At 35.5% G+C, this 13,599-nt stretch overlaps 1 protein-coding gene across 4 annotated transcripts in view; it reads left to right on the top strand.

Annotated features, from left to right (window-relative positions):
• Positions 1–13,599, top strand: part of CNKSR2 (connector enhancer of kinase suppressor of Ras 2) — a 286,046-nt gene that overhangs the window by 94,723 nt on the left and 177,724 nt on the right. For all 4 annotated transcript variants that reach the window (XM_011988030.1, XM_011988029.1, XM_011988032.1 and 1 more), the window contains exon 5: positions 12,724–12,765. In XM_011988030.1, the coding sequence (XP_011843420.1) occupies positions 12,724–12,765 (42 nt within the window). The remainder of the gene's footprint in view (positions 1–12,723; positions 12,766–13,599) is intronic.

Raw genomic sequence — 13,599 nt, 5'->3', positions numbered from 1 at the left:
CAATAGGCCCCAGTTTCTGTTGTTCCCCTCTATGTGTCCATGTGTTCTCATCATTTAGCTCCCACTTAAAGTAAAAACATGTGGTATTTGGTTTTCTGTTCCTGTGTTAGTTTTCTTTTAACAAAACAAAATTTGCTTTTGTTGTTCTCCAGCTCATTAATTGTGCCCAATACTATATCATAGTATATTTTTCCTCTGAGGAATAAGCAGCTCCTCTCAACATTTTCTACTCCTGACAATATTCTTCATCCTCATCCTTTTTTTTTTTTTTTTTTTTTGAAATGGAATTTTGCTCTTGTCCACCAGGCTGGAGTACAATGTCACGATCTCAGCTCACTGCAACGCCAGCCTCCTGGGTTCAAGCGATTCTCCTGCCTCAGCCTCCCAAGTAGCTGGGATTACAGGTGTGCACCACCACACCCAGCTAGTTTTTGTATTTTTAGTAGAGACGGGGTTTCACCATGTTGGCCAAGCTGGTCTTGAACTTCTGACTTCAAGTGATTCACCTGCCTCGGCCTCCCAGAGTGCTGGGATTACAGGCATGAGCCACCACGCCCGACTATCCTTAAGCTTCACCAGATTTGTACCTCCTTGCCCCTGATTGATAAATTTGCCACATTTATTATACTGTTTTAAGAAGATGGAAAGTATTAGATATATTCTTCATTCATTTGTTTTTGCCTTTGGTATCACACTTCAGTTAGCTATTCTCCTTTCTTCAAATTTCTCATGTCAACTCCTCTAATGATACGCTCTGCTTGGTGTGTATATAATACTAGATCTTCTATCTCCTAATACAGTCTCCCAACAAAAATGACAAGAATCATGTTATATAGAGCATACTTATATATTCTTTGCATTTAAAGTCTTTACATCAGCTGAGTTATATAAATGTGCTTCTCTGGATTTTTGTAAATTAACCATATCATGATAAATGCTAAACTGCCTATCTTCTTTTTTTCATCACTTTGACCCTGCTTCTCAACAAACTATGCTTATGGTTCCTTTCCTACCTTGAAACATTTCTTAGAAGAACAGTTTATATTAGTACTGTTACTTGTACATCTAAACTCCTCACATTGTCTTTTTCAACTACCCCATCTCCATTATTAAATTAAAACTGATTTTTAAAGCTTCTTGCTGTCATTTTTCTCAGACTCTTAAATTAGACACTGTTTTTCCCTTCTCCCTTTCCAAAACTCTTTTCTTATCTCTGTAATAATATCACTTTCTTCATTTAATCCTGGCCATGGGATTAATTCTTCCTCTGGCTCCTAAACAAGCATTGTCTGAGGTTTTATCCTCAGCTGTCTTCTCACCATACATACTCTCTTCTGGTGAAGTCATCATTGTTGTTTTCTTGTAGCTTTAACTATCCCTTCAATGTCAGTATCTCCAAGATCTGGCTCTATTTCCATTCTAATTCAGTTTTATCAAATGCTTGCTATACAATTGTATGTAACACATTCTGTTTTCAGCCACTTCTAATTTTATGTGCACAAAATAAAATCGTTTTAATCTCCTCAATTTCCTTTCTCCATCTCTACTGTACCATTCATCCATCCATTTTCTTAGGCTTGAACACTTAGAGCAATGTTTAACTTTCCCTTCTCCATTATTTCTTGTTTATTAATTTGCATGTTTGAATTTTTTGTGGATACATAGTAAGCATATATATTATGGAATACATGAGATGTTTTGATGCAGGCATACAATGCATTCATAATCACATCATGGAAAATGAGGTATGCATCCCCTCAAGAATTTGTCTTTCATGTTACAATTCAATTATATGTTTTAAGTTATTTTTAAATGTACAATTAAATTATTATTGACTATAGTCACACCATTGTGCTATCAAATACTAGATCTTATAATTCTTTCTAACTGTATGTTTTTTGTACCCATTACGCATCCCCCTTTCTCCTCCACCCCCCTACTGTATTTCCTAGCTTCTGGTAACCATCTTTCTACTCTCTTCTACTATCTTCATAAGTTGAATTATTTTGATTTTTAGATCCTACAAATGAGTGAGAACCTGCCATGTTTGTCTTTAGGTGCCTGGCCTGTTTCACTTAACATAATGATCTCCAGATCCATCGATGCTGTTGCAAATGACTGAATCTCATTTTTAATGGCTGAATAGTACTCCATTGTACTACATTTTCTTTATCCATTCATCTGTTGATAGACACAGGTTGCTTCAAAATCTTGGCCGTCATGAACAGAGCTGCAAAAAGCATGAGAGTGCAGATATCTTTTTAATATCCTGATTTCCTTTTCTTGGGGTATATACCCAGAAGTTGGATTGCTGGATTATGTGGCAGCTGTATTTTTAGTTTTTTAAGGAACCTCCAAACTGTACTCCATCATGATTGTATTAATGTACCTTCCCACCAACAGTGTATGAGGTTCCCTTTTCTCCACATCCTCACCAGCATTTGTTATTGCCTTTTGGATATAAGCCATTTTATCTGGGGTAAGATGCTATGTCATTTTAGTTTCGCTTTACAATTTTTAGATGATCAATGATGTTGAATACTTTTCATATGCCTGATGGCCATTTGTATGTCTTCTTTTGAAAACTGTCTATTCAAATCTTTTGCCCATATTTTAAGCAGATTATTAGATTTTTTTCTATAGCATTGTTTGAGCTCCTTACATATTCTGGTTATCAATTGCTTGTCAGATGGGTAGTTTGCAAATATTTTCTCCCATGTTGTGGCTTGTCTCTTCACTTTGTTGATTGTTTCTTTTGCTGTGCAGAAGCTTTTTAACTTGATGTGATCCCATTTGTCCATTTTTGCTTTGGTTGCATGTGATTTTGGGGTAATACTCAAGAAATCTTTCCAAAGACCAGTGTCATGGAGAGCTTCCGCAATGTTTTCTGGCAGTAGTTTCATAGGTTGAGGTCTCAGATTTAAATCTTTAATCCATTTTTATTTGAATTTTGTATATGACAGAAGATACAGTTTCATTCTTATGAAATGAAAACTAGATCTTAAGATCTAGTTTCATTCTTATGCCCATGGATATTCAGTTTTCCCAGCACCATACTTTCCACAGTGTATGTCCTTGGCACCTTTGTTGAAAATGTGTTCACTGTAGGTGTGTGGATTTGTTTCTGGGTTGTATACTCTGTTTTATTGGACTCTGTGTCTGTTTTTATGCCAGTACCATGCTCTTTTAGATACTCTATCTCAGTAGTATAATTTGAAGTCAGGTGTTGTGATTCCTTTAGTTGTGTTCTTTTTGCTTAGGATAACTTTGGCTATTCTTTTGTGGTTCCATATAAATTTTAGAATTTTTTTTCTATTTTTTCTATTTCTGTGCAGAATGTCATTGGTATTTTGATAGCGATTGCATTGAATCTGTAGATTGCTTAGGTAGTGTGGACATTTTAACAATATTGATTAATCTAAGAACATGCAATATCTTTTCATTTTTGGGGTGGTTTCTTCCATTTCTTTATCAGTGTTTTATAGTTTCCATTACAGAGATCTTTCACTTCTTTATGTTAATTTCTAGATATTTAATTTTATTTGTAGCTATTGAAAATAGGATTATTTTTGTTTTCTTTTTCAGATTGTTCACTGTTGGCATGTAGAAATGCTACTGATTTTTGTATGTTGATTTTATATCCTGCAACTTTACTAAACTTCATCATCAACTCTAATAGTTTTTTCCTGGAGTCTTTAGATTTTCCCTAATTTAAGATCATTATCATCTGCAAGGAATGGTAATTTGACTTCTTCCTTTCCAATTTGGATACACTTTATTTATTTCTGTTGCCTAATTGCTCTGACTAGGACTTCCAGTACTATGTTGAATAGCAGTGGTGAAAGTGGGCATCCTTGTGTTCCAGATCATAGAAGAAAGGCTTTCAGTTTTTCCTAATTTAGTATGATACTAGCTGTGAGTCTATCATACATGGCTTTTATTATGTTGAGGTATGTTCCTTCTATACTCAGTTTTTTTTTGTTTTTGTTTTTGTTTTTGGAGACAGAGCCTCACTCTGTCACCCAGGTTGGAGTACGGTGATGCGATCTCAGCTCACTGCAACCTCTGCCTCCTGGGCTCAGGCGATTCTCCTGTCTCAGCCTCCCGAGTAGCTGGGACTACAGGCGTGTGCCACCACGCCTGGCTAATTTTTTAGTAAAGATGGGGTTTCACCAGTGTTAGCCAGGATGGTCTCGATCTCCTGACCTTGTGATCCACCCACCTTGGCCTCCCAAAGTGCTTAGATTACAGGCGTGAGCCACCGCGCCTGGCTCTATATCCAGTCTTTTGAGGGTTTTTATTATGAAGGGATGTTGAATTGTATCAAATTCTTTTTCAGCATCAATTGAAATGATCCTGTGGTTTTGTCCATCCTTCTTTAGGTATGATGTATCACACTGTTTGATTTTTGTATGTTGAACCATCCTTGCAACCCAGGAATAAATGATGCTTGGTCATTTGAATGATGATTAATAAGGTCATGATGAATGACCTTATTAATATATTGTGGAATTTGGTTTGCTCGTATTTTGTTGAGGATTTTTACATAAATATTCATCAGATATTGGCCTGTAGTTTTCTTTCTTTGGTATGTCTTTGTCTGGCTTTGGTACCAGGGTAATACTGGCCTTGTAGAATGAGTTTGAATGTTCCCTCCTCCCCCTCTGTTTTTTGGTGTAGATTGAGTAGGATTGGTATTAGTTCTTCTTTAATGTTTGGTAGAATTCAGCAATGAAGCCATTATGTCCCCAGCTTTCCTTTTTGGGAGACTTTTTATTTTTTTATTTTTATTTTTTATCTTATGTTTTTTGAGATGGAGTCTCACTCTGTCGCCCAGGCTAGAGTGCAGTGGTACGATCTTGGCTCACTGCAAGCTCCACCTCCAGGGTTCACGCCGTTCTCCTGCCTCAGCCTCCCTAGTAGCTGGGACTACAGGCGCCTGCCACCACGCCCAGCTAATTTTTTGTATTTTTAGTAGAGATGGGGTTTCACCATGTTAGCCAGGATGGTCTCGAGCTCCTGACCTCATGATCCGCCCATCTCTGCCTCCCAAAGTGCTGGGATTACAGGCGTGAGCCATCGCACCTGGCCTGGGATATTTTTTATTATGGCTTCGATCTCATTGCTTGTTATTGGCCTCCTCAGGTTTTAGATTTCTTCATGGTTAAATTTTGGCAGGTTGTATGTGTCTAGGAATTTGTCTATGATTTTCCAATTTATTGTCATGGATGGATATCACTGCTGCTAGTTATTCAGGGCTCAAGGGCATTTCAGTTAGCAGGTGATGCATGCTGCCTGGACTGGGTCCTTCCCCTTAAGGCAACAGGTTCCCTTTTGACCCAGAGTGTTTCTAGAAATGTCTGTCAGGAGCTAGGGCCTGGAAAGGGGGCCTCAGGACTCTGACTGATACCCTATCCTGCTGTGGCTGAGCTGGTATCCCAAGATGCAAACAAAGTCTTCCCCACTCTTCCATCTCCTCTCCTCAAGTGAAAGGAAGGGGCCTTCTTTGGAGCCACAAGCTATGCAACCTGGGGTTAGGGGAGGGTTAATGCCAGTGCTCCTTTAGCCATCCCAGCTGGTATGTCAGTAGGTTGTGTGCCGCCCCCTCAGTCCACTGTCTTTGGGCCCAGCTCAGCACTAGGACTTGCCTAAGAGTTGCTCTCCTTGTGGCCTAGACTGCTTTTGCAGTTTATTTGGGGCCCCACATCACTGTAGCACATGGTGGCAAAGCTTGTGGAAACTCAAGTTCAGATCGCTGGGATTGGTAATTGATTCCCCTCTGGTTAGGACTTGTTTAAATGCTCCCTCCATGGGTGAACATCAGCTGAATTTGGTTCAGTTTTGTTTTCTACTATAACAAGGTCAGCGCTGAGTTTAATGCCTCAGAATTACTGGCTTTCTTTCTCCCCTGTGCATAGAAACTCTCATCACCAGGCAGCTGTTGCCCGGGTTCAGGGGAAAGGGGGCATTGGCAATTGAAGACTGTTTTTCCTACCTCTTCAGTGCCTCTTTCAATGATACGAAGTTAAAACTAGGTATTGTGAGTACTCACCTGATTTTTGGTTCTTATGGAAAAGGTTTTTTTTTCTGTGGGGATAATTGTTAAATCGGTGTCCTTGTTGGGGGCTGGAGGGATAATCTGTGGAGGCTTCTATTCTGCCATCTTGCTCTGTCCCTCTCCCCCACCCATTATTCTTTGTATCTGATCAATCAGTTACCTAATTTTTTCAAATCTTATCTTCATGGCATCCACTTATTTTCCTCTCCCTTCCACTAGCATAACCTCAGTTCAAGCCCTGATTACATATCACATTTCCTAATGAAAGAATATTCCAACTGATCTTCCTGCCTCCAGTTTATCTCCCTTCCAAATTCCTAGCTTCTTCTAATCATTTTCATGAAACATAAATTTAATCACATACTTCTCATATTCAATTATCTGTGAACACCCCCTTGTATCAGAACAAAGTTCACACTCCTCCACCCTTTCTACAGATAAAACATCCACTTTAGTATGTCTAGGAAGATACACAGCTTTGCAGAGATTCCCATAACTGAGATATGGCACAAAAATTACTCCTAAGGGATTATGAAGAACAGAACAAGAGATGGCTGTGGGAGTTGTTAGCTGGACAAGAACATTTCATCTCCACAGACCTCTCAACCCTCACTCACAACTCATATTGCTGTGTATAATCAACTATTATATTAGGTAGACTGCCTTGACTTCAACTCTTCCCCAAGGAAAGTCAAGAGAAATTATAAACTGACTGAGTTAAGTTTTTGAAGGAGATTCAAAATGGAAATTAAATTGTTATAGAAAAATTGAAATTGCTTTTCTTTTAAAACAAAAACAAAAATTTTCTTCAACCTAGCTTTGGTAGTTCTCCATAATATGCCCCGTATTATTTTCTCTGCTTTCTTTCCCACTGCATTTTCCCCACGTAGCTTAAATTTTAACCAAATCAGTCTGCTTACTTCTTATTGACTGTGCATTTGTTCAGTGTGTTCACACAGTTTGAAATGTTCTTTCTCCCTAAACCTTCAAATTCCAGATTTGAAAGCCATTTAGGGCCAGGTAAAATATCATTTCCCCCACATAGTTAATCCAGGCTTATCAGAATTTATCTCCTTTTTAATGGGATCTTTTGTTAGAATTTATCTTGTCTACCTTTTATTTGTATTTGAATGTTTTCTCCCCTCCTAATTAATGAAATCACGATGGCCAAATACCAAGGGTAATTTATCCGTCATCACATAATAGTATCTGGAACTGAATTGCATTTAGGAGATGACAAAAAACATGTTGGTGAACTGAATTGTGACTTCAATAAATAAATGAATGCAAGGAAGGGAGGAAGGAAGAGAGGAAGTCTGGGAGGGAGGAGAAAATAAAAGAAAGGAAAAGTATAATACTCATTGCTTAAATTAGCCCCTTAGGCATGTAAAGGCATTTTGATAATAATAGAATATGTTGAAGTGTTGAGTATGAAAGTACCATTATCAAAGGTTTACATAGATGGATTATTTATATATTACTTCTAAGTAAAACAATATTTTATATTATTTGTAAAAGAATACAATATATACACAAAAATAAGACATGGAAATTTATGGCATTTATAAAATTTCATGAAATATAATGGTATTATTAGAGATATACACTATTTCCCTTCACTCTCTTCATATATTTACTATTAATAACATATGCACTGTTCTTATGATTATAATATACAGTTGATGAGAAATATTACTTGTTCTGAGTATTGTGACCCACCAGGTGCTTAAAACTTGTTGACAAAGTATGGAACATCAGTGGCAATATGTAGGAGTAAAAATTGTTCTGTTATTCTGCTCACTATAGCAATTGCATCATTGTTTCACAGAAAGGATAACATTATGATCCTGTGTGGGTGTATAGCTCATCTGTGGGAGGATGTTTCTGTGCATACTTAGTGATCAAAATTCAAGAAACACGCCTCATTTTTATGAATATTTTCTCATTAGGAATTTGGCTCATGTAAATGCATCACATAGTTTGTAGAAGCATTATATGGAAAAGGATAAAGAAGAAATGAAATTTTTTTTTTTTTTTTTTGCATGTACAATAAAAGCTTGAGCTACTGGAGAGAATTCCTGGGAGTATATAGTATCGTGGCTGTAAACCCAGTCTTTAAAATCTAAATTTAATTCTAACCTAAAAATAACTAGAATGTCAGAGGTGTACCTTTCCACAGCATGAATAGGTTTGTGAAGTATAGATTTATCCATATGCAATGCTATTTTCTCTTTAAAACTTGAGATATCTTTTGGGAAAGGATTTGGCCCCAAGTATTAATAAAACCCATACTTTAGAAGCAAGTATTTTAAAATCACCTGTTGATGGAGGTAAAATAACTTACTAATAAATAAACCTCCCAAAGTACCTAGAGCTGTTTAAATATTTAGCATGATAAAATGAATGCCATAAAATTACAGCTTAACAAAATATAACATAGTCATTTAGTTTCTATTCTTCTCCCTAATATAAAGTAGCAGGTTAATATGCACTCTCTCTGGTTTTGTTGTTCTTTTTTTTGTTTTGAGGCAGAGTCTCGCTCTGTCACCCAGGCTGGAGTGCAGTGGTGCGATCTTGGCTCACTGCAACCTCTACCTCTCAGGTTCAAGCGATTCTCCTACCTCAGCCTTCCGAGTAGCTGGGATTACAGGCATGTGCCACCACACCCAGCTAATTTTTGTATTTTTAGTAGAGGTGGGATTTCACCATGTTGGCCAAGCTAGTCTTGAACTCCTAGCCTTAAGCGATCCGCCCACCTAGGCCTCCCAAAGTGCTGGGATTACAGGCATGAGCCACTGTGCCTGGCTTCTATTTTTAATATGCTGCATCCTCACCCTTTGTGGAAAGCCTCTGGGTTTCAATAACTGACAAGCCGACCTTGCTGAAAGAAGATAGAGATACAGACAAGTAGAAGCAACTGTTCAACATGGTAAGCTATTGAAGAAAGAAATAAGTTTATTAGGAAAAAATAATCAATGAATTGGGGGAAAGTGTAATCAAACATACAATTCTGTGGATCTGAGAACTATTTGGAGTGAGCTGGCAGATAATGTTATAAAAAGGTTACCAGTTTATGAATTCTACATATTTGATAATTTTGGGATAACTTTGGTGTTCCTGTATCACATGGTAATCCTATAAAATAGATCAAGTGTTTCTTAAAATACCATCTTTATAAATATCATCTTGGAGGCCTCACTCTGAATCAACTAGATCTGTACTTCTGGGAATCTGCATTTTAACCCACCCCTCAAATGATTCTTAATGCAGAAGTAAAATCTGAAAATTACTTAACTTAACTGAGTGTAGATTACATTGATTGCTTTTGCAATGATGCCATTATTTTCTCTTTCTGAAGACCCACTGTTTCCAAGACCCAGTTAAAAGCCACCTTTCTTGATTTGTTTTCACACAGAGTTTAGTTTCTTCCTCCTCTGCTCCTCTAGCTCCCATAATTGTGCCTTTGTTACACTAATCAAGAGTATCCCAAATCTCTTAATGCAAATTTAAACTTAACTTTACATACATAAGTGCTGCAAACTTATCAAAAACATTATTTAAAATGTATTTAAATTCATTTTACAATCATTTAGTTTTGTTTATTTTAAATAACAAGTTCTTAATTTTAATATTTATATGTGGCGTTTTTTTGGACTGGTAGAAAAACTTGACCACCTCAATCACCTCATATATCTCCCTTAAACTTTGTCTTTCAGGGTCATGTCAAAATAGTTGAGTGTGCACCAATATTTTGTTCTTCAAATAATCTTAAATCTAGGATCACAGATGTCATCCTTTCTGTCACTAACCCGCAGCTAGTAGAACTTTTTAAAAAGTTTGAAATTTGACTAGAGCAATGTATAGTACAATCCAGTATACTATACGTTGAATTTGATTTCCTGTTGAATTTTAATAAAAATATATTAATATCTTGAAATTTTAAATAATTTGCCTTTTATCTATTGATTTGTGTAATTGTGTATCATTTATACTTCTGAAGTTAAAAACACTTAAAACAGCATGAGTACTTTTAAATTCTGTGTTTTAACTTATTTGTGTGAATTCCTATCTCCCTAAACAGCCCTTCTCTTAAAGTCAGGGGCCATGTTTTATTCATCCTTTTATCCCTAGTACGGTTGATTAATATTTGCTGAATCAAGGTGAAAAATATGTCTATTTTATATTGTCTAATTAATATTTTCAACATTATTTAAATACTACTAACTATATTTAGATATAGGTAGCATATTTAAAATGTAATATTAATATAGCATCAAACATATATTTAATACTATTTATTGTGTTTCCATACATTGCAGTTATTATCCTTTTAGATGCTCAGATTATTTCATGTTTGTCCAGGGGGAATCTCTTCCTGTTGAGTCCTGAGTCCTACTAACACAAGAGTCAACTCCTGTGTAGTAGTAGTCTTGATACGCTACTCCTAGTAGTCTTTGATAACTTCCTTCTGTCTTGTATCACAGTATAATCCAAGCTCATCTTGTACATTTCCTCTTCCAGATCTCAAATCAGCCATTTTCCAAGAAAGCCTGGGAAATGTGGTTTTCAGACCATAAACTCTGGGAAGTGTATCATTACTAGCTAGGTCATTGTTCCTATGCCTTTTCAGGTTGCAGAGCTAAGAAATACATGCATACATATATATATGTATGTACATAGATAATACTTCAAGAGGCGCCAGCATGTTATTTAACTTCTTCAATCTTATATATGTGTCAGCTTTATCCCATGCTAAAAATACTTAACAATGACACTGGAGTGATAGAATGGCAGTCATATAATTGTTCAGTTATTCATCTTACAAAGCACACACAACAGATTCTGCATGACAATAATCACAACACTACCATCTAACATCATATGATTACTGAAAACAGTTTAAGATTATTTTAACAGTTCTTTTTGTTGGATCACACTAGGAATGTGCTAGTAAATTTTTATATTTTAAAGATACTTGAAATAGTTACTTTCTGTATGATTATTATCCACTGCTAGAGTATACATGCAGATCATATTTACTTTTTTCCTTGAAGAGAATCCCTTTGAATGTTTAGTCATACCCTCTGATTCTGGAAGGTAGACAAATAATGGAATTTGCATACATTGCAGCTGAAGCAAGCTATAGAAGCAGCATGCAGAAACTGGGCAACTTACCAACTTTTCCCAGATTATCTCTCCTTTGGCATATGAGTCCTTCAGAAAGACAAGACCCAAATCTTAAGTATTTCTTTGAATTTGTAAAATATACTTTAGTTTTATTTTTAAACCTTTGCCCCTGATCTGAGTATGTATTTCTTCTGACAAAGCATTGTGGTGAAGTTGCATTATCAAAAATTGTGTTGAACAACATTCCTTTTTGTTAAAATTAAATTCGGGAAAAAATGAACTGGAATATCATTTCTTAAAATATTCAGTACTGTGGAAATGGGTGGGTTTGCTTCTTCAAAATTAGCCAAATAATAATTTTATTTTTTGAAGTAAAGTTAGTTTTTTAAAGTTAAAATAGTGATGGCCAGGCGCGGTGGCTCACGCCTATAATCCCAGCACTTTGGGAAGCCGAGTCGGGCCGATCACCTAAGGTTGGGAGTTTGAGACCAGCCTGACCAACATGGAGAAACCCTGTCTCTACTAAAAATACACAAAATTAGCGGGGCATAGTGGCACGTGCCTTTAATCCCAGCTACTCGGGAGGCTGAGGCAGGAGAATTGCTTGAACCCAGGAGGCAGAGGTTGCTGTGAACCGAGATTGCGCCATTGCACTCCAGCCTGGGCAACAAGAGCAAAACTCTGTCTCCAAAAAAAAAAAACAACTAAAATAGTGACACTAATACATGGTTAAAATGTATTTATCACTTAATGTATGTCAGATTCTATTGATTTATCTCTTTTTGTCACTTAATTCTTACAACAGTTTTATTGGGTTGTTACCAATATGCCCGTTTTATAAATTTCGTGAGGAAACTGTGCCATAGAAACATTGTCTCTAAGCAAAGATCAGTTTGTTGTATTGCTGCTTATTGTATATCCAGTAACTGCAGGTTAAAAAAAAAAAGACCATGGTGGCTTTTGAAAGAATTTTTTGTAATTCCTGGGACTTAAATTTAGGTGAGAACTATGAACTGGGTAATTATTATTAGTAGATGTATTAATTTTAAATGTGTACTGTAAAGTATATTTAATAGCTTGCAATAGTTAAAAATATATAATTATTTGAGATTTTGATAGGACTATTGAAATAAATGTTAGTGTGTTTTTTAATGTTCTAATCGATAATAAATTAGTATTTGAAATGTTAGGGACATTTCAACAAAATACATTTATCACGTGTAAAAGCTTAGATGGAAAATGATTACAATATTTTTTCAATATTTGTTTTTAAAAGTCTACTTAATGTATATTGTCTTTTAGTATGCATTTAAAGGTAGTAAAATTAGAATATACAGTTAAGCAAAAATAAGGATATCCTCTGTTAGTGACCATCAGCGCTAACCATTATTAATATTTTGGTATATAGCATCCCAGATTTTTCCTATTATTTTTGCTTGAATTGTTAAGACTTTTAAAATTGTAGTGTAATTTCTAAGAAAATATTTTAAAAGAATGCTTGGTATTTTGAATCTAATGTGTATGGTTCTTTTTTTCAGGATTGTACTGTATATGAAACAGAGAATAAAATTCTTCACGTGGTGAGTACACTTGGATTTATTTTAATCTTTATTAGAGAATATTTCCTTGATCAACTAGAAGAAGTGAACCATAAGAAAAAAATCTACTGACCATATCAGTTAAGTGTATTTTTATAGGAAATCTACAAAAGAATCAAAGCATAACAAATTACGTTAGTTATAACCATTCTATTGTACCTAATAGGAAAAAAAGATACAATATTTTTAAATTGTAATATGTAGCAAGGTTGGAATGTAATAAAAAAGTAATAATGTAGAGCAAGGAGAATTTGAAATGAGAATTTCTTTTACTATTCATCTATTACAAAAAAAAGATCAGAGAAAGGTATTCTGTTCTATAATGGGTAATTAATCTCTATCATCATTTGGATGAAATACTTTATTAAAAAAATCAAATTTCCTTTGCTCCAATTCTATACTTACCAGACAACCTTTCAAATGGTAATATGGCAATATTTTTGAATCAGTTAATGACTTTACATATATTTTATTACTAGAAATGGGCTATGGATACATTTTACTTTGTTGAAAGGCCATCTCCTGTCTTCTTAATGAACAGTTGGCCACTTTTATTTGTAAATGCATTTCTTGATCAATGCTGGTTTGTCCTAATAACTTCTTCACCTCTGGTGTGTGTGAAATCATGTCATTTCTGCATCTGCCAGGTACTAGGCGGTGAAGATTCATATGTCTGTAAAAGGACATTTGCCTCATTTATTCCTAATATCAGTTTATAAGTTTTATGTTTCTGAAATGTTTGAATATTTATAAAAGAATACTATTTTGTATTTAGAAAAGTAAATACTTTTAAAATGTCTGAATGTATGTATGGAG

The sequence above is a fragment of the Mandrillus leucophaeus genome, unplaced genomic scaffold (assembly GCF_000951045.1).
Source record: "Mandrillus leucophaeus isolate KB7577 unplaced genomic scaffold, Mleu.le_1.0 Scaffold321, whole genome shotgun sequence".
Classification (NCBI taxonomy): Eukaryota; Metazoa; Chordata; class Mammalia; order Primates; family Cercopithecidae; genus Mandrillus; species Mandrillus leucophaeus.
This window is presented reverse-complemented; position numbering and strand designations above follow the sequence as displayed.